Source organism: Chionomys nivalis, chromosome 10 (assembly GCF_950005125.1).
Source record: "Chionomys nivalis chromosome 10, mChiNiv1.1, whole genome shotgun sequence".
NCBI classification, from domain to species: domain Eukaryota; kingdom Metazoa; phylum Chordata; class Mammalia; order Rodentia; family Cricetidae; genus Chionomys; species Chionomys nivalis.
The window spans coordinates 47860810-47885816 of NC_080095.1; the positions used below are offsets into that span (position 1 = coordinate 47860810).

Sequence of the window (25007 nt, forward strand, 5' to 3'; positions counted from 1 at the left end):
AGACGTATTCATTGTAAAACAAACAAACAACAATGACGACAACCATTGAATTTCAGTGTACAGGATGGGACACGTGTAATGTGGAGGCTCAGGACACATTGGGCAGAGTCAGCACAGGGAGACCCCGGCCCCAGGGAGGACTCACCTTAGGGGGAATGCTCAGGGAGGACTCACCTTAGGGGGAATGCTCAGGGAGGACTCACCTTAGGGGGATGCTCAGGGAGGACTCACCTTAGGGGGAATGCTCAGGGAGGACTCACCTTAGGGGGGATGCTCAGGGAGGACTCACCTTAGGAGGAATGCTCAGGGAGGACTTTACCTTTGAAGGAATGCTCAGGGAGGACTCACCTTGGGAGGAATGCTCAGGGAGGACCGCCACAGGAAGCGATGCCCACGAAGAGTCTTGGGAAATGGGAAAGAGACAGACATGCGTGCTCGCTCCGAAAGTGTCTGGTACAGGCTAGAATACACAGGGCCCAGGGGTGGTCCAGATAAGACACGTTTGAGGAGATGAAGGAAGGCTTGGAGAATACATGTCATGCAGGTGGAAGATGAGCTCAGAAGAGGAGGCAGAAGCTGCCAGACTGTGCTGGACTAAGGCTGTGCTCATGTTGCCTCAGGCTTGTGACCGCTAGGCAGTTCTCCCTCAATGCCAGTGGGCACAGAAGCCGAGAGTAGTAAGTGGGAAACACTTCAGAAATAAACTTGCAAGCTTTAGACTACATACTGTTTCTAAGTAGCACGGTGGAAGCTTGCACCTCCTACTCCAGCATGAATCATTCCATTATTCTTTTTCTTTTTTGGTTTTTCGAGACAGGGTTTCTCTGTGTAACAGTCTTGGCTGTCCTGGAACTCGATCTGTAGACCAGGCTGGCCTCGAACTCCCTGAGATCCACCTGCCTCTGCCTCCCAAGTGCTGGGATTAAAGGTGTGTGTGCCTCTACCTCCTGGCTTCATTCTATTATTCTTATTCTTATGCTGTATATGCTACTCACCCTTTACTCACTTAGGACCCCTTTCTAGTATCAGGCTGTCTTTCATAGAATTATAGTCTAGAATTTAAGTAACTTGTTTTACTCAGTGAAACCAATGTACAAGAGTAGTGGTGCTGGGAATTTTATTAAACTGTATAGTTACAGTTATTTCATTCTGTTATGAGTTGTGCTGATCTGCTGTGTCTAATTTATAAACTTTATTATAGATTTATATGTCTAGAGAAAAAACATATATATAGAGAGAAAGTTCAGAACTAGCTGCTCTTAAGTATCTACTTGAGGATCTAGGACTTTATCTCTTTTGAAAGATAGACTACTATATTTTATAAAGTTAATGTAAAATTAATTATACATTTTATTAAAACCTTTTTTATTTGCTTTTTGACGGAGTCTCACTGTGTAGCCCAGGCTGGGCTGACACTTATTGTGGCCTTGAACTCATGGCGATCCTCCTGCCTCAGCCTCCTGAATGCTGGGATGGCATGAGCTACCAAAGCTAGCTGCAAAATTTTAATACATTTTGAATATTTAAATATTTTAAAAAAATAGCTAGCTTACAAGAATTTTCCTGTAGAAGAGGGGGAATGGTATCACAGATCCCCGTCTGTATTTCACCCCAAGTCCGTTGCTAGAGGTTTCTCATTTGTTTTCTGAAACAAGGTTAAGCAAATCCCAGATCTCATGTCTTGCTCACCACTGTGTTCTGCAGCATCATTAAAATATACAGGAGGTTTATATCCTATCTAGGGCATCATGACCATGGCAACTGTTTTAAAGGAAAACATTTCATTGGAGCCGGCTTATTCCAATTTCAGAGGTTTGGTCCATTGTCATCATGATGGGAAGCATGGCAGCATGCAGGAAGACATGGTGCTGGAGAGGTGCTGAGAATTCTATGTCCAGATCGGCAGGCAGCAAGAAGAGAGGGAGAGAGGGGGAGGAGGGCTGGGCCTGGCTTGAGCATTTGAAACCTCAAAGCCCACCTCCAGTGACACACTTCCTCCAACAAGGCCACACCCACATCAATAAGGACACGCCTCCTAATAAGTGCCACTCTCTAAGAGCCTATGGGGCCGTTTTCATTTGAACCACCACAGTTTAGTTTTCTTACATAATCATAGCGTCATTAGCCAAAACTAAACCTGTAATTCAAACAGCTCTGATTGCCCTAAGATCCAGAACAGTGTATACATTGTTTTTGCTCGTTACATCTTCTGAGTCTCTTTTGATCCAACAGTTCCACTTCCTTCCTCTTTAAAGCAAGCAAGCAAGCAAACCCACCTTGTTTCAGTGACGTGAAGAAGAAGATACTGAGTCAGTTGTTTGCAGGGTGCTCAGAGCTCCAGATTTGTCTCTTTGCTTCCTTGTCTCTTGATTTCCTGCAAATTCTGAATATGCAAAGTCAGTTCTAAAGACTTGATTCTGAGGCTCCACCGTTTTGCCAAGAAAATCACAGGCCAGAGGATCCTTCGTGTTGCACACAAGGTCTAGTCCCAGTCTCAGTGACAGTAAGAGTCCTTTAATTTGATCCGTCTTGGATCAATTATTTTATTAGGAATAATCAATCGAATTCATTACTTCAGTCTATTCTTACCATTCCTTCTGTCAAAACCTCGCTGCTTCAGCAGCTCCAGTTCTCTTCAGATAAATGACTTTTTTTTGGTTGGGGGTGTCCTAGTGAAAGAAGAAAAAGTATACATTTTCATTTTCAATTCACCTACTACTTTTCCCAAGTGAATAAATTAATATTGATCTTAAATTAATATTGATCAGAAAATGAGCCTGCAGAAGAAGTAGGGTTGCACGGTATTAGTTTTCTGTAACTGTTGCTGTCGAGCTCGGACACAACAGTCTTTGAAGTTTCTTTGCTGGTTGTGGGACCTGAAGTATTTTTTTTTTAACTTTTTGGTGATTTTTTTGGAATATTTGTATATACATAAGAAAATTCCTAAGGGTTCACAAGTCTACATATGAAATCCATGTAAACTTCATGTACATCTTACATACATAAGACCCCTGACTGTGGGTTGTGATCCAACTATGGAATTTTCCACTTGCAATATCATGTCAAAGCTGAAAAGACTTCAGAGTTTGGAGTGTTACTGACTAGGGATGCTCACCCTTCATATAAGAGTCTCGTTTTTTGCCCTCTAACTGTCCCTAGGGGAGCAGGACATGAGAGTGCTGATCGACACTGATCTTAAAAGCCAATCCCCATACAGGGCTAAGCAGCACCTGTTCCTAACCAAATCCCTATAAGTACGGGCAGGGCTGAGTTCTCACCACCCACCCCGCCCCTGCTCCAGCAGCTGCGCTATGACCAGAGACAGTTCTTAATAGATTTTTCCGTGATGATGGCAGGCAAGTTGTAACATGTGAGTCTGAAACCCCTGCCTAGTGACAGAAACTGCCCAGCAGAGACTTCGAAAGGCCTCACCAAACAGTGACAGTCAAGAACAGCCAGTACAACCCAGATGCATGGAGACCCTTGGTGCTGGCAACTGCGGACAGTCTTGGTGCTGGCAACTGCGGACAGTCTTGGCGCTGGCAACTGCGGACAGTCTTGGTGCTGGCAACTGCGGACAGCCGTCTTGGCGCTCCTGTCACTGTGGCCAGGCGGTGTTGGCATGTGAACCACACGGAGTGGCAAGGCAGAGAGTGCTCTGGAATGAGACATGGTGGTGGTTTTCACCTGCATGAAAGGCCACTCACAGGTGGCATTTACCCAGGCCTCCCTGCGTCCCCATGATGCTGACTTGCTCCCATGTTCTGTGTGCTGAGAGCTATGTGTGCACAGTCGCAGCCGTATCGAGACTGAGCTGTATTACGGAGGTGGAGATGTCAGGTTGACAGTGGGGGTGCCTGGAGTCTGCCATGGCGTCTCATTGGTTCTCATTCTGTGCCAGCAAGTGTGTGCTTATGTACTTGACTTTTCTTTAAGGTGTCTGTGCATATGTAATCCAGTTATGAGCTGGGGGTGGGGTGGGTAGAAGGGCACCTTCCCTCATTGGCGATGCACTCGAAGAAAAGTAACCAAGGGAACTGCAGGATGTAATCTCCTGACCTGGGTTGCCATAGTACCATATAGGTTAAAAGCAGGTTGGCGCTGCATAAGCAACAGCACAGACGAGAAAACATGTAAGGGCAGACCGTACAATTAGATAAGACAAACCTCAAGTGTTCAGTCCTATTTAAGGAAGTCATTGTCTGAAGGACTGCATCGGTCTCCCCCTCGGCCCCACGGAGGAAGAGCGGCATTCCCTGATGTGGCCCCGTTTCCCAGTCCTGAAGTGGCTCTGCACTTTGTGGCTTCAAGGGACCTGAAGAAGCCGGGGGCGGAGGGGGGGGGCTGGTGACTACGTTGGGAGACTGGGGGTAGACGGAGATGCATTCTCTCTGCTGAGGGATTGTGGAGAGCTGACACAAAGCACACCCAGACCCACAGGGAGAGCACGGTAGCCTCTGGCACTACCTGGGGTCCACTGATGAGCAAAGCCCACGAGAGGCTGGGATTCTGAGGCCTCACACTCGCTCTAGGAGCAGACGGTTCAGTTCTGGGGGAGAGGCGGCCATGAGTGGCCGTGCAATACAGTTTTGAGTAAATGCATTCCTTCAGCAAGCAAGCACTCCATGTTCTGTTATGGTCATGTGGGCTTTTCAGTGCTGAGCTGTAAATGGGCAAGCTTCTTAGGACCTGTCTACCAATACCTCCTGGAGACAGGGGATGCCGTTGTCAGATAAGGGTGACTCTGGACACGGGACAGGGAAGACCCACCTGTACTTTGGTAAGGGGTTTTGGTGATTTATAAAGGCCTTTTGGGTGAACCGGAAAGTGTGGATGCAAGGGGAACTACCTGTGTGACCCTGTTTGCTGACAAGGGCATGCGGTGCAAGTTTTGCCCTTCGTGAGTTACAGAAGACCCTCTTACAGATGACCTACATCGCTGGAGCCATGGTCACATAAATGCCATTTCTAAGCTCTCCTCAGATAGCAGCTCGAATGCCATTTCTGTAATTCCTCATGATTGGGTGTTCCACTGTGAGACCTCAATATTCGCTATCCTCTTTAGCCACCGTGCCTCCTTTTCGTCAGGCCTTTGAAGGGTCATGGTGACACCGAGAAGGCACCAGGTCGACTTTGGTTTCAGGCTCACTGCCGTGGCCTGGGGTGAGGGGTGCTGTTTATTTCTGGAATAACCGCAGGTAACCTTCCTACTTTCTTCCTGTGTGCTCCTACATCCGATTCTCCCAGACCATCCTTGCCTGAGCATGTGGGCACACCTCACCACCCCTTGACTCTGGTGAAATGCCACCCGGGCAGGGGCTAGTGGTAGGAGGAAGAGGCCTCATTCTTTGGTGCTATCTTTCTGTGGTATCCCCAGGGAGCTAGTCCTCCTGTTAGCAAGCAAGCAAACACACACACACACACACAGTAGACTCATGCACTCAGAAACACACATGTATTTTCCCACATTCCTGGCAAAGCCACCGTCTGGTCACTGTTTTCTGTGAGCTGCGGTCCCAGGGAGGATGGCGTTTTTAAGCAGGATGAATTGCATTGTGTCGCTGCTCTCCTGCACCCAGGGCCATCAATCTTGTCTTGCACACTGGTTCTGCTAGTCTGCCTGCTTGGGCTCATCTTTCTGGGACAGACTTATTTACGGAGCCATAGCTAAGGTAATCTCACTCCCCAACCCCGCAGCCTGGGCCTCTCTCCGCCACTCTTAAAAATAGCCCAGGATGAAGAGAGCGAGCTAGGGTCTGGTTACCTCTGGTGCTCAGGGCAGATCTTACCTCACCTCCGTGTCTGGCAGCCCTTCTTGGGGGCTGCTGGATGAGTTGTGGCCCCGCAGGTGATGATCAGCCCGTCAGCCTCTGAAGGAGGTGGGGAAGACATGAGGAGTAGGAAATCCTTCCCAGCTATCTTTTCTCAGACAATTGAGAGAGAAATCTCAGCCCTAGAAGCAGCTGGTTCATTATGGAGACTAGGCAGGGACAGAAGTGGTCTTGAACACAAGTCCGCAGGCCTGGGCATAATGGGGTACACTGGCTTTCCCACTTTGCATAGTCTCCTTCCCCTGGGTGGCAAATACCTTTGTCTAGCCCCAGCAACCAGAGCACACTGGCCCCGTGGGCCGTGTTCTCCATCCATGTGCATCCCCTAAGGCCGGTCCAGTCAAGGGTGACAAACAGGGCTACAGTTTGATGTTTGGTCTAAACCTCCACAGTGGTTCCAGACGACCTTGGGGAGGCCTCATCCTGTGCCTTTCCCCCCCTTGTGCTCTTAGGGTGGATAATTCTGGCTTCTGTCTTACCTCAAAAGGATGTGGTGGGATTGATTTGTCAGCCTGGGAGACAAGAGTCTGAAAAGTAAGGCCCAGGGCACTGAGTCGTGCTCGGAGTGGTGAGCGTGCATTGTTGTTGCTTCCTGCCTGCGTGCGCCTTCTGGGGAACATGTCAGGGGTGTGAGCCCATGTGTGGGGATAGGTGAGAATACGGTGCATAGTTCGATGCTTACTGACATTTGTCATTTGACTGCTTCGCTTGCCTCCAAAACCCCTCCTCCCCCTGTTACTCTCTTGAATTTCAAGGTGCTGAGCCCCTATTCTGAAATACAGACTTAGATGTTTACTGCCCTCTGTTCCCAGGGAGATGCCTGAAGCCAAGCACAGACGAGGGAAGACAGTCATTTTCCAAAGGCCAGGGACATTGCTTACCAAGATGGCCTCGCCAGCCTCCTATCTCACTTTTCTCCCTGACCTCTCCCATCCTCCAGTTACCCGCCAGCTCCCTCATTTTTTTTTTCGAGACAGGGTTTCTCTGTAGCTTTGGTGCCCGTCCCGGAACTAGCTCTTGTAGACCAGGCTGGCCTCGAACTCCCAGAGATCCGCCTGCCTCTGCCTCCCGAGTGCTGGGATTAAAGGCATGCACCACCACCGTCTGGCTAGCTCCCTCATTCTTGCTGGTTGCTTCTTATCTTTATTTTTAATATTGCCCCTGCTCTTTTTCCCTTTTTGTTTGGGCTCTCATCCCTTTCCACCTGTCCTTCCACGAGTACCTCCAAACTTCCTTGGGAACTGTCCACCAATCACGTTGAGCTTCCTTTTTCCTTGGCACTCAGTCCCTAACAAACCCAATTCTTCCTGTTGTGACATCCAGCACCTGGTGCTGCCAGCCTGAATGGGGCAACAGGCTCCTTTGGGCTGCATGGTCTGGTTAGGGATTCAGCAGACCTTATTCCAGCAGCTATACACACTTCCAAGCAGTGGCTTGGCTTTCCAGTTGTGGGGGCCAGAGTCTCTACGACACAGCAAATGGCTGACCTTCAAGTTCTCTTCTCTTTCTCCCTGGCCTTGTCCCCATCGCCAGGCAGGCTTCCAATCTCAATCCAGAAGTGAGGTTGCCCACCTTACACCCCCCATCCTCTGGCTCCCAGGAGAGCTGTCTCGCAAGCTGTTCTGAGCCCTGGCAGCCGCAGGTTTGAAGGAAACAGGCTGGCTGGGACTTATGTCTCCACCTGCTGGCCATTCTGACCCTGCTGCATGCAGCTCTCAGTCTCTGTCCCTGACTCTCACTGCTGCTGCTGCTGTTACTTCGGCTGCAGTATCCTGTAACTCAGGACTCTGAGACCCCAGGGGAAGAAACATGCCCCGACAGGCAGCACAGTGCGTGCGTGGCTCCTGTAAGATCTCTTCTGTTGGATTCCCCTAATACACTACCACTGAGAAAACGAGCGAGGGACGTGGAAGCTAACCCTCCGCTGTGTTGCTGTCCCCTAGGGACCTTTCCATGAAGACTGAGACAGGCACAGCTGCTAAGAAGAGCCTGCTGACATGACATCGGCCACAGAGTTTGAAAACGTAGGCAACCAGCCGCCATACAGCCGGATCAACGCCCGCTGGGATGCCCCGGATGATGAGTTGGATAACGACAACAGCTCAGCCAGGCTCTTTGAGAGGTCCCGGATCAAGGCCTTGGCAGGTACCACTTGGGGCCATGGGGGTCAGAAGGTCACACTCACAGTCCGCATCAGGTCCAGGTCCCTTCTTGCTATGGTGGAGCCTCTGTATGTGAGTCCTGGTATGGCAGTAACTGAACACCTTTGCCAAATTCAGAGAGCCACCCCTTCCCCAGGGAGTATAGGCTTCAGCAGCTTGTCCCAGAATCCCCCACTTCTTCTGAAAGGCAGGGAAGTGCTGGCATTGGTGGTGGGTGGGTTCTGCTGTCTGTCACTGTCCCCAGTAGCCTGGCACCAAAGTCAGAAGTGTGAGGACACTCTGGGTGAAGAAGTGCCGGAGAGGACACACAGGCACAAGTTCAAGAGATGTCCTGTGCACTTAGTGCTCTGCCTATGCATGGAGAGAGGAATCAACATCCTTGTCTCTGTGGTCCAGATGAAAAGCGGATATTGAAAGCAGAGAGCCTCCTTTCCAATCTGCTTTAGGCAGGAGAATTTGCTGCATGGAGCCGCTCATCCTTGAACTGGGATTAGATTTGTGCTTATGAGGCTCCCCCCGTTGCGTGTGTGTGTGTGTGTGTGTGTGTGTGTGTGTAGTGGAGGGAATATCTTACTTTCTAGTAAAAATGGTTTGTCTCCCTACTGTCTGAGATCTGAATCTTTGGGAAACACCCCCTAAACAGCCCCCCTTTTAACCAACTGTTTCTATTGTCTCCCTGGAACTTGACTCGGGGGAAGTATACTCTGAGAAACTTTGAGCTCTATGGACGGAGTGGGGTGTGTGTATGGGGTGGAGCTGGCCTTTACCTGGTTGGACCTGAACACCATCATTGGTTGCTGCCATCTTCTACCTTGCAAGAAAGTCTCAGCCCTTCCCATGGGGCATTCTGTGGGTAATCCTCTGTCTCAGCCCTTCCCATGGGGCGTTCTGTGGGTAATCCTCTGTCTCAGCCCTTCCCATGGGGCGTTCTGCGGGTAATCCTCTGTCTCACAGTGCTGCTTGAGGTGCCTTCCTCCTTTCCTCCCTCCACTCTATTCCAGGTACCTTGGTCCCTGGGAAACCTGGCAGCAGTGTCCTAGGCCCCTTGGTAATGGCTTCTCACTCCAGACCAGGACTGTGGCATCTAATCTCCTTTGTCATCATAGGACTTGACTGTCTCCATTTGTGTCCTGTGTATTGTAGGAAACACTTCCCCCTCATCTTCTCATCTTACCTAACTCTATAAAATCCTTCTTGGGTTTTCCTTGGGGGTTATGGAATAGCAGTGCCCCTTTCCTTTTGCTTAAGCAATTATAACTTCTTCAAATAACCAAATCAACTTGAAACACTAGCTTTGTCCCTCTGGGGCTTTGCCTCTGTCTCCCTGAATGCTACATTTGATTGTAATGGCCCCAGTGATGTCCAGGGAAAGGGTAACCATGTTCCATATGTTCCATATGTTTCTAAAGGATGGAATGAGAGGTGAGACTGACCTGTGCAGAGTTTTTGATCTGTTTCACAGATAATGCATGTACGTCTTTGTACACACACACAAAAAAAAAATCCTAGGTAAATTTCACTGTAATAATTACTTAATGTATGCCCACAAAGTTTAAATCTACCCCTCCCCATTAGATATGAGAGGAGAGTGGGGAACCACGGAGATAAATTCAATATAGCATCTGTCTCCAAGGACTTTATAATCTATTAGGGGAAAATGAACTGTGCTCACAATTAATTAGCATGAGTGGAACTGGAGAACTGTGGGGAAGGCACATAAATTTAACAGCAATGAGAGTGCAAAGGAGATGATACATAGAGAATCAGAATAGTTTGTGGGGGCATTAGCCCTGAGCAAGGGGTTGAAGGCTGGGTATAATCTGGGAAATCAGAAGGGTATAGGGTGTCTTCAGTTAGCCTGGGGGAGTACTGGCAAGCAGTTAGGTCTGGCAAGTCAGTGGACAAGTGGTAGAGATGTGTTAAAGAGGCAAAGAGGAGAAGGTATCATAGGAGAAACTTCATAGTCAGCCCTAGTTGATCAGGAAACAGCCTTCCCTAGTGTTGACTGTGCCTGGGTAAGTCTGTTCACCACCAAGAACACATTACCTTCCAAAGGATAGGGATGCTCCCCACGGGGAGGGAACACTGCCCCTTCCAGAGTGGAGGATCCCAGGCCTGGACCTTCACTCAGAAACCTGGTTACCAAGTAAAATGTCAACCTGGGATCCTTGCATTGTCTCTACAGATCACCTAAGACATTTGCTGGCTTTCTCCTGATGTGGAGTGTTTCTCTGCTAGAAGCGAGGGCTTTGGGAAGGTCTGTTCTGCTGGACGGACAGAGGAGAGAGAGGAGCATGGCAGATTTCTTCAGTTTTTACTTCTTGAAATTTTCATCTTCACTAGTCTTTGCAGACATCTTATCAGGACAGGCAGGGGTCACCTTTATTAGTGGGGCCTCAGGGAGTGGAAGCTACGCTTGATGCCCTCTTATCGCATGGTCTACTGGACACCACCTGTAAGAATGCTAAGGCCAGAAGGCTTGGGCCCTGTGCTTGCTTCTTCATGCTGGCGGCAGGCACACATGTGAGGTTAAATATATGGGGTTGCCATTTTCCTTCTGCTACTGAAGGCCTGGAGTGCAGGAAATGTCACAAGATCCAGACTGGAATCCCGATTCTCCTTCTGTTGCTATTACCATGGGACAGTGCTAGCCCTTCATCCCAGTCTCCAAAGTGGTGGCGGTACTTTTCCAAGGTTGTGAAGATCAAACAGGCTAAAGTTTATGAAAAATGAAAAATCAATAATAAAAAAACGAGTGAACGGTAGATTTTATTGGTCTCAAGAAAGCTCTCTATAAATACTTTCTGTCCTTTCTCAACCTCCAGTGCCCACGATCATCTCTCAGGACCCATTCCTTCCTCCTTGATTACCCCTCCCCTCCACACACACACACACACACACACACACACACACACACACACACACACACTATCTGGGGAAGCTGAAGTTGGAAGAAAAAACTGACAGGCTCCTAGGATCTCCTAGAAACTCCCTCGCTGTCACTCAGAATCTCGTGCCCTCTCCCACTTTTCGGGTAGCCCAGGACCACAGAAATTAGCCTCAAGCTTGGGTATGGAGGCTGCCTCTCTCTATGAGGTCATCTAGTTCAAGACTTTTGCTTTGCTTCCAGCCCGTGGGGCCCAGGACCAGACTGTAATAGGCTTGGTCAGGTCCCTCCCCAGCATGGCAGACCCTCTTGCTCCTCCTCCTCCTAGTGACTCTCAGGTTAACAGACTCATCATGGTTCTGTCTCTTAAGTGCACTGCCTGTCAGGGTTAGAGAACACGTTCCCTCTTCTCTTTTTCTGTATCATTGTTGGCTCTTCCCCCAGGCCTAACTTAAAACAAGCTATCTGGTTGGTTATCTTGCCCTTATGTATAAAGCCATCTGGTAGGTTATCTTGCCCTTAGGTATAAAATCCTGAGCTCGCTCTAGACTAAGTGATTTTTGTTTTGAAATATTTGATGAAAGTGAAGGGAGACATGGGGAGAAAACTTGCAGAGGTGATGCATTTGACCTTGGTGGGGGCAGGGAGGGGGAGGTGAGCACGTAGTGCTGGGGTCCAGAAGGAATATTTCCCTTAGTAAGTATACTTTGACTTCTTAATGTCAGTCTCTGGCTCGCCGCATTTGCCAGGCTAAGTGGTGGGTTAGCCTGGAGGCTTCCTCTGACCAGTCTTTGACAGCTGTCTCTGGTGTAGCTATATTTCTCCCTCTGGGGTCTGCTTTAAGGGTTAGAAGAAGGGAACAGATGAAAAGCCAAAATCCCTATCCTTCCCAAGACTCCAGCCTTCATGTTTCAGACGGCAGACTCCCAGGGTCTCCTAGAGCCAACCCTCACTGTCATCCGAATGTTCTCCCACTGTTTGGGTTAGAAACCACACGTGTGGTCATCTGAACGGGAGGCGAAGTGCTGAGGACAGCAGAGAATTCCAACAGCTAGGATGCTGACCCCTGTACTCTCTCCTCACCGCCTCTGCCTGCCTACACACCCTTCCCTGCACTTGACTGTGCACCCCAGGGAGGATGCCTGGCGACAGATGTGGCCCAGGTAGAAGAGGAGGGCCAAAAAGAAAACAACACAGAGATGTCCCCAGAAGATAACTCAGTGCAGTGCCTCCCTCCCCTCCCTGCTCCATCTTCCCACACCCTTCCTCCTTCCCACTCCCTCTGTCTTATAGGCACACAGCTTGGCGTTCCACACCCCATATGCCGCTCGCTGCCTGATTTATGGGATGTACGGTCCTTCCATGCACGCAGATGCAGCTCGAAGGTTGCAGCGCAGAGAACAGTCCAGTCCCCTGAGGGACCTGTGAGGAAGAGAGGCTGACATGTTCTGTCTCCATCTTCCTGTGTGTTGCCCAGTGAATCAGTTCCTCAGGGAGGAACTAGACAGAACCCCTCCTTTCAAACAAGGGCATGACATTCTGTAGCTGGCTTCGCTTTGCCTTTGAGGCGAAACTCCAGGATGCTTCAGAAGGGAGGCAGGCTTCCTTCTGGGTTCCCTTTGTAGTCTTCTTCCTGACAGCAGGATGAAGGCGAGCAGTGAGAGTGAATGAGGACAATTTAGAGACTAGAACGGGGGCCATGCCGATGGCGGGGGCACTGCCGGCCCTGAGGTTAAACTCCGTAACTAGCAGGTATTCCATCTAAATCTCGGTGGCAGCCCTCAGGGTCCAGTGCTCCTGGCTCCTCTGTGGATGTCTCAGGACTCCCCAAAGAGGGCAGCATGGCTTCGTCCTGACCTTGGTAGCCAATGGCCTTCAAAGTCTCCTTAAGAGATGCCTGAAGATCTTTCCCTCGGGCTGCTTTCGCTACTGGTACCAGGATCCTGTTGTCCCTACTGACCCAGAAAGAGTTTTGTGTCTAGAGGGTGTCTGATTTCTCCCAGGGAGCAGGATTTTACGTCAGTAGGTGGGCAACCACTACTTCATGACAGTTTGTTGATGGATTCAGAAGAAGCAGCTGCAGCCACCATGACATCAACTCTTTGTGGTCACAGCATCCCTCCAGCTACCTGTGAGCACAGAGGCTGGGACACTAATGGCAGCTTTTAAGGATTTTGGGTTTTGTTTTGTTTTTGTCTTCTCAGATTTCAAAACATCTAGAAAATATATATTGGGAAAACATTATTCAGAAGAGTGTGTCTACTCAGCAGTCATTTTAATGTACTATCAGTGGCAGAAAAATAATTGAATCGACAGCTTCTTCTTGGAGGTGGGCGGTTGTGAAACTGAACCCGACCCCAGGCCTCTGTGCAGGAAGCCCACAAGAGAGAGCAACACATTGACTGAACTGTGTGGTTCCAGGAAGAGCTCCCTGCCCAGGATAGGATACTTGCTCCCATTGTCTCCTCTGTGTGTGTGTGTGTGTGTGTGTGTGTGTGTGTGCACAGATGCTTGTGTGTATGCAGGGATGTGTAAAAGCCAGAAGTCTGCATTGAGTGGTTTAATTAATTATTTTATTTGCATTAATGTTTTCTTGCATGTATGATTGTGTGAGGGTGTCACATCTTGGAGTTATAGTTGTGAGTTGCCACGTGGGTGCTGGGAATTGAACTCTAGTCTTCTGCGAGAGCAGTCAGTGCTCTTAACCGTTGAGCTATCTCTCCAGCCCAAGTGACATTCACCTGGCCTGGGACTCACCATTTAAACTAGACTGACGGCCAGTGCGTGCCACCATGCCTTACTTCTTTTCATAGGCTCCAGAGATCTGACTCAGGACTTCATATTAATACTGCAAGCCATTCTCTGACTGAGCTGTCTCCCAGCACCCTCTCCTCTCTTGATGAAAGCTGTTCATCCTTTCTGAGCCTCTTACAGACGCAGGCTGCTCCTCTCATGTGGGTAACTACTATCTATCATTGTGAAGAAGCTTTATCAAATATTAATGCACTGAGGTTAATAATAAAATTCTGCTCCCTCCCTGTGCCGTGCAGTCTGAGTGAGCCACATTAATGGCCTCCTCCATCTTTGGGACATTCCTGTGGGTTGTCAGCCTCATTCCCAAGGGCAGGCTCCAGCACCAAGCCTCCTAGGAGCAGCCGTAGCCCCACTCCTGGTTCCCCCAGGGCTCCCTTGGATACTGCCTGGCTGAAGAGGTGCCAACGGTGTTGTTCTCAGAGCATCTGTTCGTTTTGTTCATTTTTCTCTTTTTATCATGTCAGTAAGAGAGAGTGCTAGGGAGGCTTCTGGCAGAAGTCTGGGAGTTCTCATCCCGACACTGGCTTTCAGATGCTGGAAACTGGGTCTGCCAGGAAATCTCACCTTACAGTCAAGTGAGAGAGGATCAAATAATCACACACACTCCCGATACACACACACACACACACACCACATACTGGGAAGGTTTCCTACAAACATCACCCATAGCTTATAGCTCACCCATTAAGCTTGCTTCAGTTCAAGTATGATTTAATGGTAGAGGAAGGAGAAGGGCATGTAGCAACCGTCTCCTAGAGGGCCTTAGAGGCCATAGAAAAATCCTAGAAGGAAACAAAACCTCAAAAAAGGTGGCAAAGGAGACTATTTGCAACAAGAATGGCAAGTTGAGTGGTCAAAGGGAGAGCATGTTAGCTGAGAGGGCTCCATGATCTCAGGATAGGAGGTGGTTGTTTTGACTTCATGGGGCCAGCAGGTATGGGGAAGCCATGCAGAAGTCTTGGATGGCTGCTTGAGCTAGGGGGCCACCGTATGTGGGGAGAAAGCAATGCATGCTGGCAGGAGTGTTCTGTCCTGATGCTGTAGTCGAGGGACCTTCGTCTGCCGCTTTTCTGCTCCTCCCACCTCCGGTTCCTCACCTGAACATTAGGAGCTTGAATCAGATGATGCTCCAGGCTCTTCCAGCTCCACCCACCTGAGAAGTCACTTACAGGGGCATCATCGACAAAGGTCAGAGTGATTGATGGAGCTTTGGGTCCTCGTTTTGGAGAAAGGGAATTTAACCTTTTTAACAAATCATGAGGTCCTTAGAAAATCTTGCCTGCGTTGGGGTTGTGTCCTAGACCGCCTTGACTCCTGTAGCCTTGCATCCCAGTGAGTGCATGCCACATGCTAACAGCACAGGGCACCTGTGAGTCTGTGTCCACATGCCTTATCCAGGTTGACTCCACAACCCCTCAAGTACCCTGTGAAGTAGGCAAACAGAACTGTTCTACTCACCCTTTGCAGAAAGGACCGGAGCGATGTCGCTCATGACTGTGCTAAGTCCTCCGGCCGTCTTGCATACTCCTGAGTTCTCCGTGATCTGTCTCTGCCCTCCATGATCTCAGCTTTACACCCCACTCCAGATGCCTATTCTTGTTTTTCTTATCACCCGCAGCCTCTTGAGACTTTCTGATCAAAACCTTGAGCTCACTGCTGTCCTTCAGCCTCAGAATACTGTCACCTGCCAGGAACAACGAACCTCTGATCCATAGAATTTCCCAGAAGAATGCATGTTATTTTACATCCAGACCTTTCATGTCACCACATGTAGAGACATCTGTCACTGACTGAATTGGTTTCCCCGCTCAAGCCACTCTGGATCCACTTAGAATCATTGTCCTCCAACACATTTGTAGGGCTGCCCTTCTTTACCTTGAAACCACCAAGCTCTTTATTCGGAGTACCAAATTCAAATTCTTCTTTAGCTTTTGCTCTGGATCAATTCCCTGCTTTACATCCCAACTCCCAAACATGCACACACTTGAACACACTTGCTGCTTGTGAATGAAATGAGGACATGGCCGCTCTAAGGCATTGTTGAGGAGAAGGTTTTTATTGTAGACATGAGGGAGAGAACAGCCAGAGGCATCTGGGAGAGTCCAGAGCAGGGAGAGAAAACAGTAGACGGAACATGACCAGTAGACCGAACCAGGCCATGAGCGGAAGGGGAGGAGCAATAGAGAAGAGAGAGGGAGCAAAGAAGATCAAGAAAGATGACCAACACTTGGGAGGCAGAGGCAGGTGGATCTCAGTGGACTGGAGGTTAGCTAGTCTTCAAAGTGAGCTCCAGGACAGCTAGGGCTGTTACGCAGAGAAACCCTGTCAAAAAAAAAGAAAGAAAGAAAGAAAGAAAGAAAGAAAGAAAGAAAGAAAGAAAGAAAAGAGAGAGAGAGAGAAAGAAAGAAGGGAGGAAGGAAGGAAGAAGGAAGGAAGGAAGGAAGGAAGGAAGGAAGGAAGGAAGGAAGAAAGAAAGAAAGAAAGAAAGAAAGAAAGAAAGAAAGAAAGAAAGAAAGAAAGAAAGAAAGGAGTCAAGAAAGCAAAGAAGACTCATGCCCAAATGACAGGGTTATATAGGAATGAGATGCTGGGGGAAGGGAAAACACATGGGCTGCAGAAGCCAGCTAGGGACTCTGTAGCAGGTACTCGCAAGGCTAAGCAAGCCTGGAGGTGAGCAGGGCTTCCGTATGCTAATAAGCACCACAGTGCCATTTGTCCTGGATTTCTTTTGGATTTGACAGTTGCCCCTTGGATTAGTTGGGGTTCTTTAGAGGACCAGAACTTATTGAACGAATCTCTGTAATAAAGGAGATATATTAGAATGACTTACAGGCTGTAACTAGTACTAGCTGTCTACCAACAGAAGGTCCAAGAATCCAGTAGTTGTTCAGCCCTGGAGGCTCCACGCCTCGGCTGGTCTACATTATACAGCACATTCCCAAGGAAGTAGGCTCTAATGCCAGTGAAGGAATGGACAAGAGAAAGCGGGCAGAGAGCAAGTTTCCTTCTTCCATGTCTTTATATGTTCTGCCAGCAGAAGGAGTGGCCCAGATTGAAGGTGGATCTTCTACCTCAAAGAACTGGTTTGAAATGGTTCTTTGAGAATCTTCCCACTTCAAATAATTTAATTAAGGAAAAAATCCCTCACAGGTGTGCCCATCCATTGAGGTTTTAGTTAATTGCAAATGTAGTCAAGTTGCAACCAAGTATAGCCAATCATACGCATGTGCACGCACGCACACACGCACACATGCATACCCTTCCCACTCAAGGAACTTTAGAGCAGAATCCCCCCTTTTCCCAGCATTCTAAAGGCGGCATCATCTTCAGCCCTCAGACCAAAGCTAGCCTTCAAAGATAAAAATGTCTTGATGTAAGCTGATTTATGATAAAGTGGTTTCTTTTGCGGTGACAGAGAACCCCAGGACAATTACTTTTGTATCTTTTGAGCACTTTATTAACCAGAATATATTTTAGCACAGAAAATATAAAAAATAAAAAAACTAAAGACATTGTTAATGTCTTGTAAGCTATTTCCATGCCTATAGATATATGACTATGTATTAGAATGTTACCTACAGTTCTAAATCTTCCTCACTAAATGCATTATGTCAATTCTCATTAGCAAATGTGCAGATTATCCTTCAGTGCAGTGCTTCTCATCCTTCCTAACTCTGTGACTCCTTGATACAGGTCCTCACGTTGTGGTGACCCTAACCATAAAATTATTTTCATTGCTGCTTAATAGCTGTACTTTTGCGCTGTTATGGATTGTTCTATAAATATTTGATGTGCAACCCCTGTTAAAGGGTCGTCCGACCCACCCGAAGGGTTGCGACCCAGAGGTTGAGAACCACTGCTTTAATGGCTTCCTAGTCCTTTACATTAATTTACTCCAAGCTCATTAGCCAACTTTATGTGTTCAACTCGAATCATTTCTAAGTGCTTTATTCTTAACATTTTGTGTTCTCAGGTTTGTAGTCACATCCTAAAGCTCCTTTGCTGTCAATGCTAGCTAGGCTGTCAGTCCATAAGGGCCGGCATGCCTTCACGGTACCAGTCTACTGGGTGCGAGTTGTTTAAATGGCTGGCTTCTGTGTCACCGAGGCTTGTCCCAAGTTCATGGGAATGAAAGCGTGACACACTGGGGTTGCCTCAGCCTTGGTTTCCGGGAGAGAAAGCCTGAGCTGGGGACTGCCTACCGTTGTTTTCAGATCTGGCCAATCATGGGCCTCCGTTGTCTCTCACAGGCCAATCACAGGCTTCTCTCCAACTATCCCAGCCTCTCACTGTCTCTTATCCCCGCTTGTCTTTCTAGCTAATTTTGGCCACTGGGTTAGGCTGTCAACTGGTTAAAATGCAGATTCCTTCAGAAAGGCCTTTGGCCCTTTTTTGACTTTTATTGTTTATTCCTTGGGATTTATGAACTTTTACTCTATTCTCTGTGACATCTGTTGTTTCTTATTATTAAATGTAATATATACTGGGGGCTGGAGACATGACTCAGTGGTTCAGAGCTGTGGGTGCGCTTCCACAGGACCCAGGTTCTATTTCCCAGAACCCCCATGGCAGCTCACAACTGTCTGTAACCTCTGTTCCAGGGGATCCGACACCTTCACACAGACACACATGTAGGCGAAACACCAATGTACATAAATTTAAAAATAATATATATGCTCTTAGCAGAAATTTTCTTTATTTACCTTTTTTGTCATTATAGAAACTATGTGACCAATTAAAACGAAAACAAATATCACCCATAGTCTTACCACCCAGCTTTATTTTTTTTTTATAAAGTCATATTTGCACATGGCTTGACAGCCTGAATTTTCCCTTAAAATATATCTTACCCTTTCTTATCGTTGAAACTTCTTATATAACACTCTCAATATTATTCTCATTAATGGAACCAAAATAACAGATTATCTCGTTGTTGCTTTTGTGGGCTGTCATCCCCACTTTTTCTCGTTATTTTGGAACTAGAGATGAACCCTCAGGGCTTCTGCATGATAGGAAGCTCTCTAGCACTGGGCTCTACCCCCAGCTCACCAGTCTTTGTTCTAAGAGATTTCAAGCAGAGAAAATGGAGAAAGTCATGAAGCACTCATGGAATTTTATGGGCATAGGAGGAATAAATGGGTGGCCCGCAGAGTTAACCACATTTTCTGTATCTTTCCCAGAGTATTTTATGCATATTTAAAAACACAGTCTATATTGGTTTTTCATAACTTTGTTTTTTTAATTTTTGCACAGTTCTACACATTGTCACCTAATGTATCTTGAAATATATAAATACACAAAAGTCTCTTCATTCTGTTTGCAGTTAAATAATTTTCCATTGTAAGAACCTGTAATCTTAATGTAACAAGTCCCCCAATTGTATATAGTTAGGTTATTTCTAATCTTTAACTGTTTGCAAAACTACAGTGACTAACACTGAACCCGCTTGATGGTGTAGATTCCGAGTGTGCCTGAGGGGTAAGTTCCTAGTATGGAGAAGTATGTGTGCATTTGAGATCTTTCCCAGAGGCCGGCCTTGTTAGCTTTTCCCAGCAGCGTGTGAATGCTGCGTCCTCCGCATTCCTGCAAGAACTCTTATTTTGTCACTCTTGCAATCTTTTTTCATCTGCCAAGTAAAACATTCATGTCTTCATGTGCCTTCCTTTTGCTTTCTTACTTTTAGCATGAGAAATTCCAAACAGGAAACTATCAGAGGTGAAGAGAAAATAAACCATTATCCAAACTTAGTGTTATCGATATGTCTGTGTGTTGGGGACTGAACTATTTTGAAGTAAATTAAAGACCATTGTGAGCATTTCCCCTAATCCCCTTTGTCTGTGTCTTTGATAAGGAAGAGCATTTCCCACTTAAACTTGATACCACTCTTGTCGGATGGTGGTGGCGCACGGCACCAGCACTCGGGAGGCAGAGGCAGGCGGATCTCTGTGAGTTCAAGGCCAGCTTGGTCTACAGAGTGAGTTCCAGGACAGCCAGGGCTGTTACACAAAGAAACCTTGTCTCAGAAACACACAAACAAACAAACAACTGTTGTACCACTCTTATACCTGACACAATTAGCAACAATTCCCTGATAATCAAAATCTGAGAGAAACATTTTCCCGGTTGTCTCTTGTTCCAATAAGAGCAGTTCGTTTCTATATTTGTGTGTGCTTGTGTGTGTGTTTTAATTTAGTTCTAGATTTATTTTATGTTTATAAACATTTTGCCTGCCTGTGTATTTGTGTACCACATGTGTGCCTGGTGCCCATGGAGGTCTGAAGAGAACATTGGATTCTTTGGAATCAGAGTTAAAGAGCATTGTGGGCTACCATGGAGGTGTTGGGAATCAATTCAGGTCTTCTGCAAGAGTAGCAAGTGCTGCTAACTGCTGAGCCAACTCTTCGGCATCATGCATGTGCTTTTGATGTGTGATTCCATGAGCATCATGAAGAGCTTTTCATATATTTGAAGGATATCCATATATATATATATATATATATCCTTATATATCCATATATGTCCTTATATATCCATATATATATATATATATATGAATAACAATTTGGCAAGGTGCTGTGTCACAGTGAAAACACAGAGAAGATCAGAGCTGCTGAGTTCACAGCCGAGATATAGGCGTGCGTGCAAGGAGGTGGAGAGACAGGATGCAGACAAAGCATTGGGTCCTGTAACTCCCATTTTGAGATTGTTATGTTTCTGCTGCTTTGATAAGACACTGAACCAAGGCAACTTATAGAAGAAAGGGTTCATTGGGAAGGTGTAGAGTCCTTGACCATCATGATGGGGAGCATGGTAGCAGGGAGGCAGGGAGGCGTGGTGCTGGGCAGTAGCTGAGTGCTTGCATCCTCATCCTCAGGTAGGAGCAGAGAGAGCTAACTGGGAATGCCGTGGGCTTTTGAAACTTCAAAGCCTAGTCCACGTGACACACCTCCTCCAACAAGGCCACCTCTCCTTAATCTTTCCAAATAGTCACCAATGAGGGACCAAGAATTCAAATATGGGGGCCATCCTCATTTAATCCACCCATGCCCTAGTCTCCTGAAGACTTCCTTCTGGGCCCCACATCTTAAAGTTTCCACTGCCTTCAGGAGCAGCAAGCTGTAGCCATATCAAGCCTCTATTACATGGGCATTTGGGGACCATTCCTGCCCAAGCTATAGCAGTAATTTTTCACATATTAAGCAAATTACTCTCTGTTATGCACTCGATAGCATTTCTCCTCATTAGTTTCCCCTTGTCCATAATGTTCTACACACACACACACAAACCTTTTTAATGCATTTGAGCGAAAGCATTTTCTGGCTTTTGGATTTGGTGTCATACTGACTCTCCATTAGTCACAGGGTTTCTCTGTGTTCCTGGCTGTCCTGGAACTAGCTCCTGTAGACCAGGCTGGCCTCGAACTCACTGAGCTCGGCCTACCTCTGCCTCCCAAGTGCCGGAATTAAAAAAGTGAGTCACCACTGCCCAACTTCCATTAGTCTTATTTTAAACAGCTATCCTACCATCACTGATGATTGTATTTTCATTGTTTCATTTTGTGCATTTCAATTTTTTCTTCAACTAAATTTGGGTCAAAAATTGAATTAAAAATTCAAGTAAGTTTGATTCAAGAAATCTTGCTGGAATATGAAGTACAGATTTATTTTTTTTTTCTGAGTGGCCATCTACTGTTGCAAAAACTTTTACCGAAAAGTTCTCTCTTTTTCTTACGTATTTGAAACGTGCTTTTATGAGATGTCTGTATGTCGCCAGGACTGGTTCCTCTTCATCGCTGTGCCCACCTTTCATACGATAACATGGTATAGTTTAATCATAAGGTTGTACTTGAAGACCGTGTGATCCATTCGCTCAAAATTTCTTTCATAGGCCTCTGGATCTTTTAAGGTTGTCTCTATGTAGATTTTTAAATACTTATTTTAAGATGTAGCATGAATCATTTTGTCTCTTTGTTATCACTAGGGGTCTTGCAAATTAGTATTTTGGTATGACCCCGTCACACCTTCCCTGGTTCCTTTGTCTCTAGAATTAGTTGTAAGTGTTAAAATATCCCTTCCCATTCGTGCCCCAGCCCCCACTCCTACCTTCTCGGTAGCTGGGAACTGAACCCAGGACCTTTTAGTCTGTTTGTGTGCCTGTCTTTCTTTTTAGAGATTTTGTTTATTTTTATGTGTATTGCTGTTCTGCCTGCATGCATGTCAGTGTGAAGAAGACATATTCACTAGAATTGAAGGTATAGACAGTTGTGAGCTGTCATGTAGGTGCTGGGAATTGAACCCAGGTCCTCTGCAAGAACAGCCAGTGCTCTTAACTGTTGAGCCATCTCTCCAGTCCTTAGTCTGTATTTCTAAGCCTCTCATTCCAGAGATTTCCATGTCCATCTTAAAGCCTGTTTTCTACACACGTTCTCCTAACTGTAGCTATTGGGTGGCCTGTGGACAACTCCCGCACCTGTCTGCTTGGGCTCAGTCCATCTCCCTCCTGCCCTTCCAAAGTGCTTTTCTTCATGAAGATCTTTTTGACAGCTCCAGCTGTCAACATGGCCTCTCTCCACGTTGGCTACATGAGTGTCTATTATAAGTGCTATTCATCTGGTAGCTAATCTAGTACTACTTTGTGCAGCATGCATGTTTGTATTGGTTAGGGTTCTCTAATTCTCTGACGCTGTGGTTCTCAACCTTCCTGATGCTGCAACCCCTTAATACAGTTCCTCATGTAGTGGTGACCCCCAGCTATACAATTATCTTCGTTGCTACTTCATAATGGTAATTTTGCTACTGTTATGAATCATAAGATAAAATTCTAATATGCAGATGGTCTTGGGCGACCCCTGTGAAAGAGCTGTTTGACCCCGTCATGACCCCCGGGTTGAGAACCACTGCTCTAAAGGAACAGACCTGATAGAATTGTGTAATTGTGTGTGTGTGTGTGTGTGTGTGTGTATGAACGCACGCATGTGGGAACACTTGCAAGCCATCTATTAGAGCGGCTCATAGACTGTATTCTGTTTGGGTAGTCTAGCAATGACTGTCTCCAACAGAAGGCCAACAAGTCAGTAGTTGTTCAGCCCATGACCTGAAGGTCAGCAGTCCCAAGTCAGGAGTCTTGGAGGATTCCGTGAGAGCATCTGTCTACATTGAAATCCTGAAGTAGTTCTTAGGACCAACACAGTAAAGCCTCACAACAGAATAGATTACCTGGCTGTGGAGAGTGAGAGTAAGCAGGAAAAAGGCAAAAGCTCCCTTCTTCCACGTCCTTTTATGTGGGCTGCCACCAGTAGGTGTGGCCCAGATTTAGAGTAGCTCACTGAACCTCAAACGAGCCAATCAAGAAAGTCCCTCACAGCTGAGCAGTGGTGGTGCACAGCTTAATCCCAGCACTCGGGAGGCAGAGGCAGGTGAATCTCTGAGTTCGAGGCCATCCTGGTCTACAGAGCGAGTTCCAGGACTGCTAGAGCTGTAACACAGAGAAACTGACTTTTAACAACCTCCCCCCCAAAAAAATCCCTCCCAGACATACCCAGCTGCACGGGCTCCAGCTGATTGCAGGTGTGGTCAGGTTGGTCACTACGATCAGCCATCTCCGTCTTGATAAAATGCACTTTGTTTTAAAAGCCTCGCATCCCAGACATCTTGGCCACAAAATGAACTGCTAGTGAGTTTGTGTATTTTCTTTTTTTTCTTTTTTCTTTTCTTTTCTTTTCTTTTCTTTTTTTTTTTTTTTTTTTCTTTTTTTTTTGGATTTTCGGTACAGGATTTCTCCGTAGCTTTTTGGTTTCTGTCCTGGAACTAGCTCTTGTAGACCAGGCTGGCCTCGAACTCACAGAGATCCGCCTGCCTCTGCCTCCCGAATGCTGGGATTAAAGGCGTGGGCCACCACCGCCTGGCCCGAGTTTGTGTATTTTCTTGAACCAGATCTTTACCGAGGGAGTGTGAGCCATTTATCTGTGTCTCAGCAGCCTCTGGGACAGTTCCTGGGATATAGTGCCGGTGGCGGAAGGATGGCACTTCTGTGTGCCAGCATTTTTCATACACAACCGTGCTTGTCAGTGGGTGGCTCTTTGAGGGTTTCAGTATCTTGGGTATATTTGACTTCAAGCTAAACTTCTGCAGGAAGTAGGGAATAGGTGAGAAAGAGGAGCAGAGGAGAATGGAGAGGCCATGCTTTATGCTACAGAGACACGTGGTTAGAGTTTCTATTTTTCAGTTGCTGTGAAGGAACACCATGACCATGGCAACTCTTTTGGTTTTTCGAGATAGGGTTTCTCTGTAGCCCTGGATGTCCTGGAATTCAATCTGTAGGCCAGGCTGACCTCGAACTCACAGAGATCGGACTGCTTCTGCCTCCCTGAGTGCTAGGATTAAAGGCGTGCGCCACCACTGCCTGGTGGCAACTATGGCAACTGTTATAAAGGAAAACAGTGGTCTACAGTTCAGAGATTCAGTCCGTTATCATCATAGTGAGAAGTGGTGCTGGAGAGGGGTAGCTGAGAGTTCTATATCTTGCCAGGCAACAGGAACTGAACTGAGACACTGGGCAAGGCTTGAGCGTATATGAGACCTCAAAGCTCACCCCCGCAGTGACACACTTCCTCCAACAAGACCATGTCTACTCCAACAAAGCCACACCTCCTAATGGTACCACTCCCTCCGAGCTTATGGGGGCAATTACATCCAAACTACAACGATATCCATGTCCTTCCCCCCATTGCTGTGTGGACAAGGCCGGGGCTCTAGAAACAAGCACTAGCTCCTACAGGGCCTTACTGAAGCTTTCTTCTTCTTCAGGCTTGATGTTAAGATTGCTGGGTCTCTTGTGAGCAGCAGGCCTCATGCACAGTCCCCTCTTCCTGCTCATATGACCATGGTCCAACCAGCAGCTGGCTCAGGCCCACTGCCTCCCCTGCACTCAGACGACTCCGAAGGAGCATCTAGGTCTTAAGGGAGGAATGTGTTGAGCATGCCAGTGTGTTGCAGCTGAGCGAGCAGCTAAAGGAAACTACCCCCACCCCTGGGCCCTTCCTCTGCTCGTGATCATCGTTAGCCTCTCAGAATCTTTCCCAGGTCTCAACACGGCAAAGTATTTCACAGTGCTAGGGATTCTGGGTAATCTCCCCCCTTAAATGAAGGCAGCCGAGAAGCCATCTGCTGTGATCCAAGCCTGCAACTCCGGCATCATCGTGCATTGAAAACTGAGGAGGGCCCAGGGTGCTTTAGGAGACTTCTCTACCAGTGTTTATGCCAGCCTAGCAGCCTGGAGTTAGATTCTGTGGCCCCAGCTAGAAGCATGTCCTTA

General features: G+C 47.2%; 1 protein-coding gene across 1 annotated transcript in view; it reads left to right on the forward strand.

Annotated features, from left to right (window-relative positions):
• The window catches only part of Sptb (spectrin beta, erythrocytic), a 128124-nt gene that overhangs the window by 47670 nt on the left and 55447 nt on the right, over positions 1–25007 (forward strand). Inside the window, exon 2 of the mRNA XM_057782505.1 lies at positions 7775–7976. Coding sequence (XP_057638488.1) covers positions 7829–7976 — 148 coding nt within the window. The 5' untranslated portion in view covers positions 7775–7828. The remainder of the gene's footprint in view (positions 1–7774; positions 7977–25007) is intronic.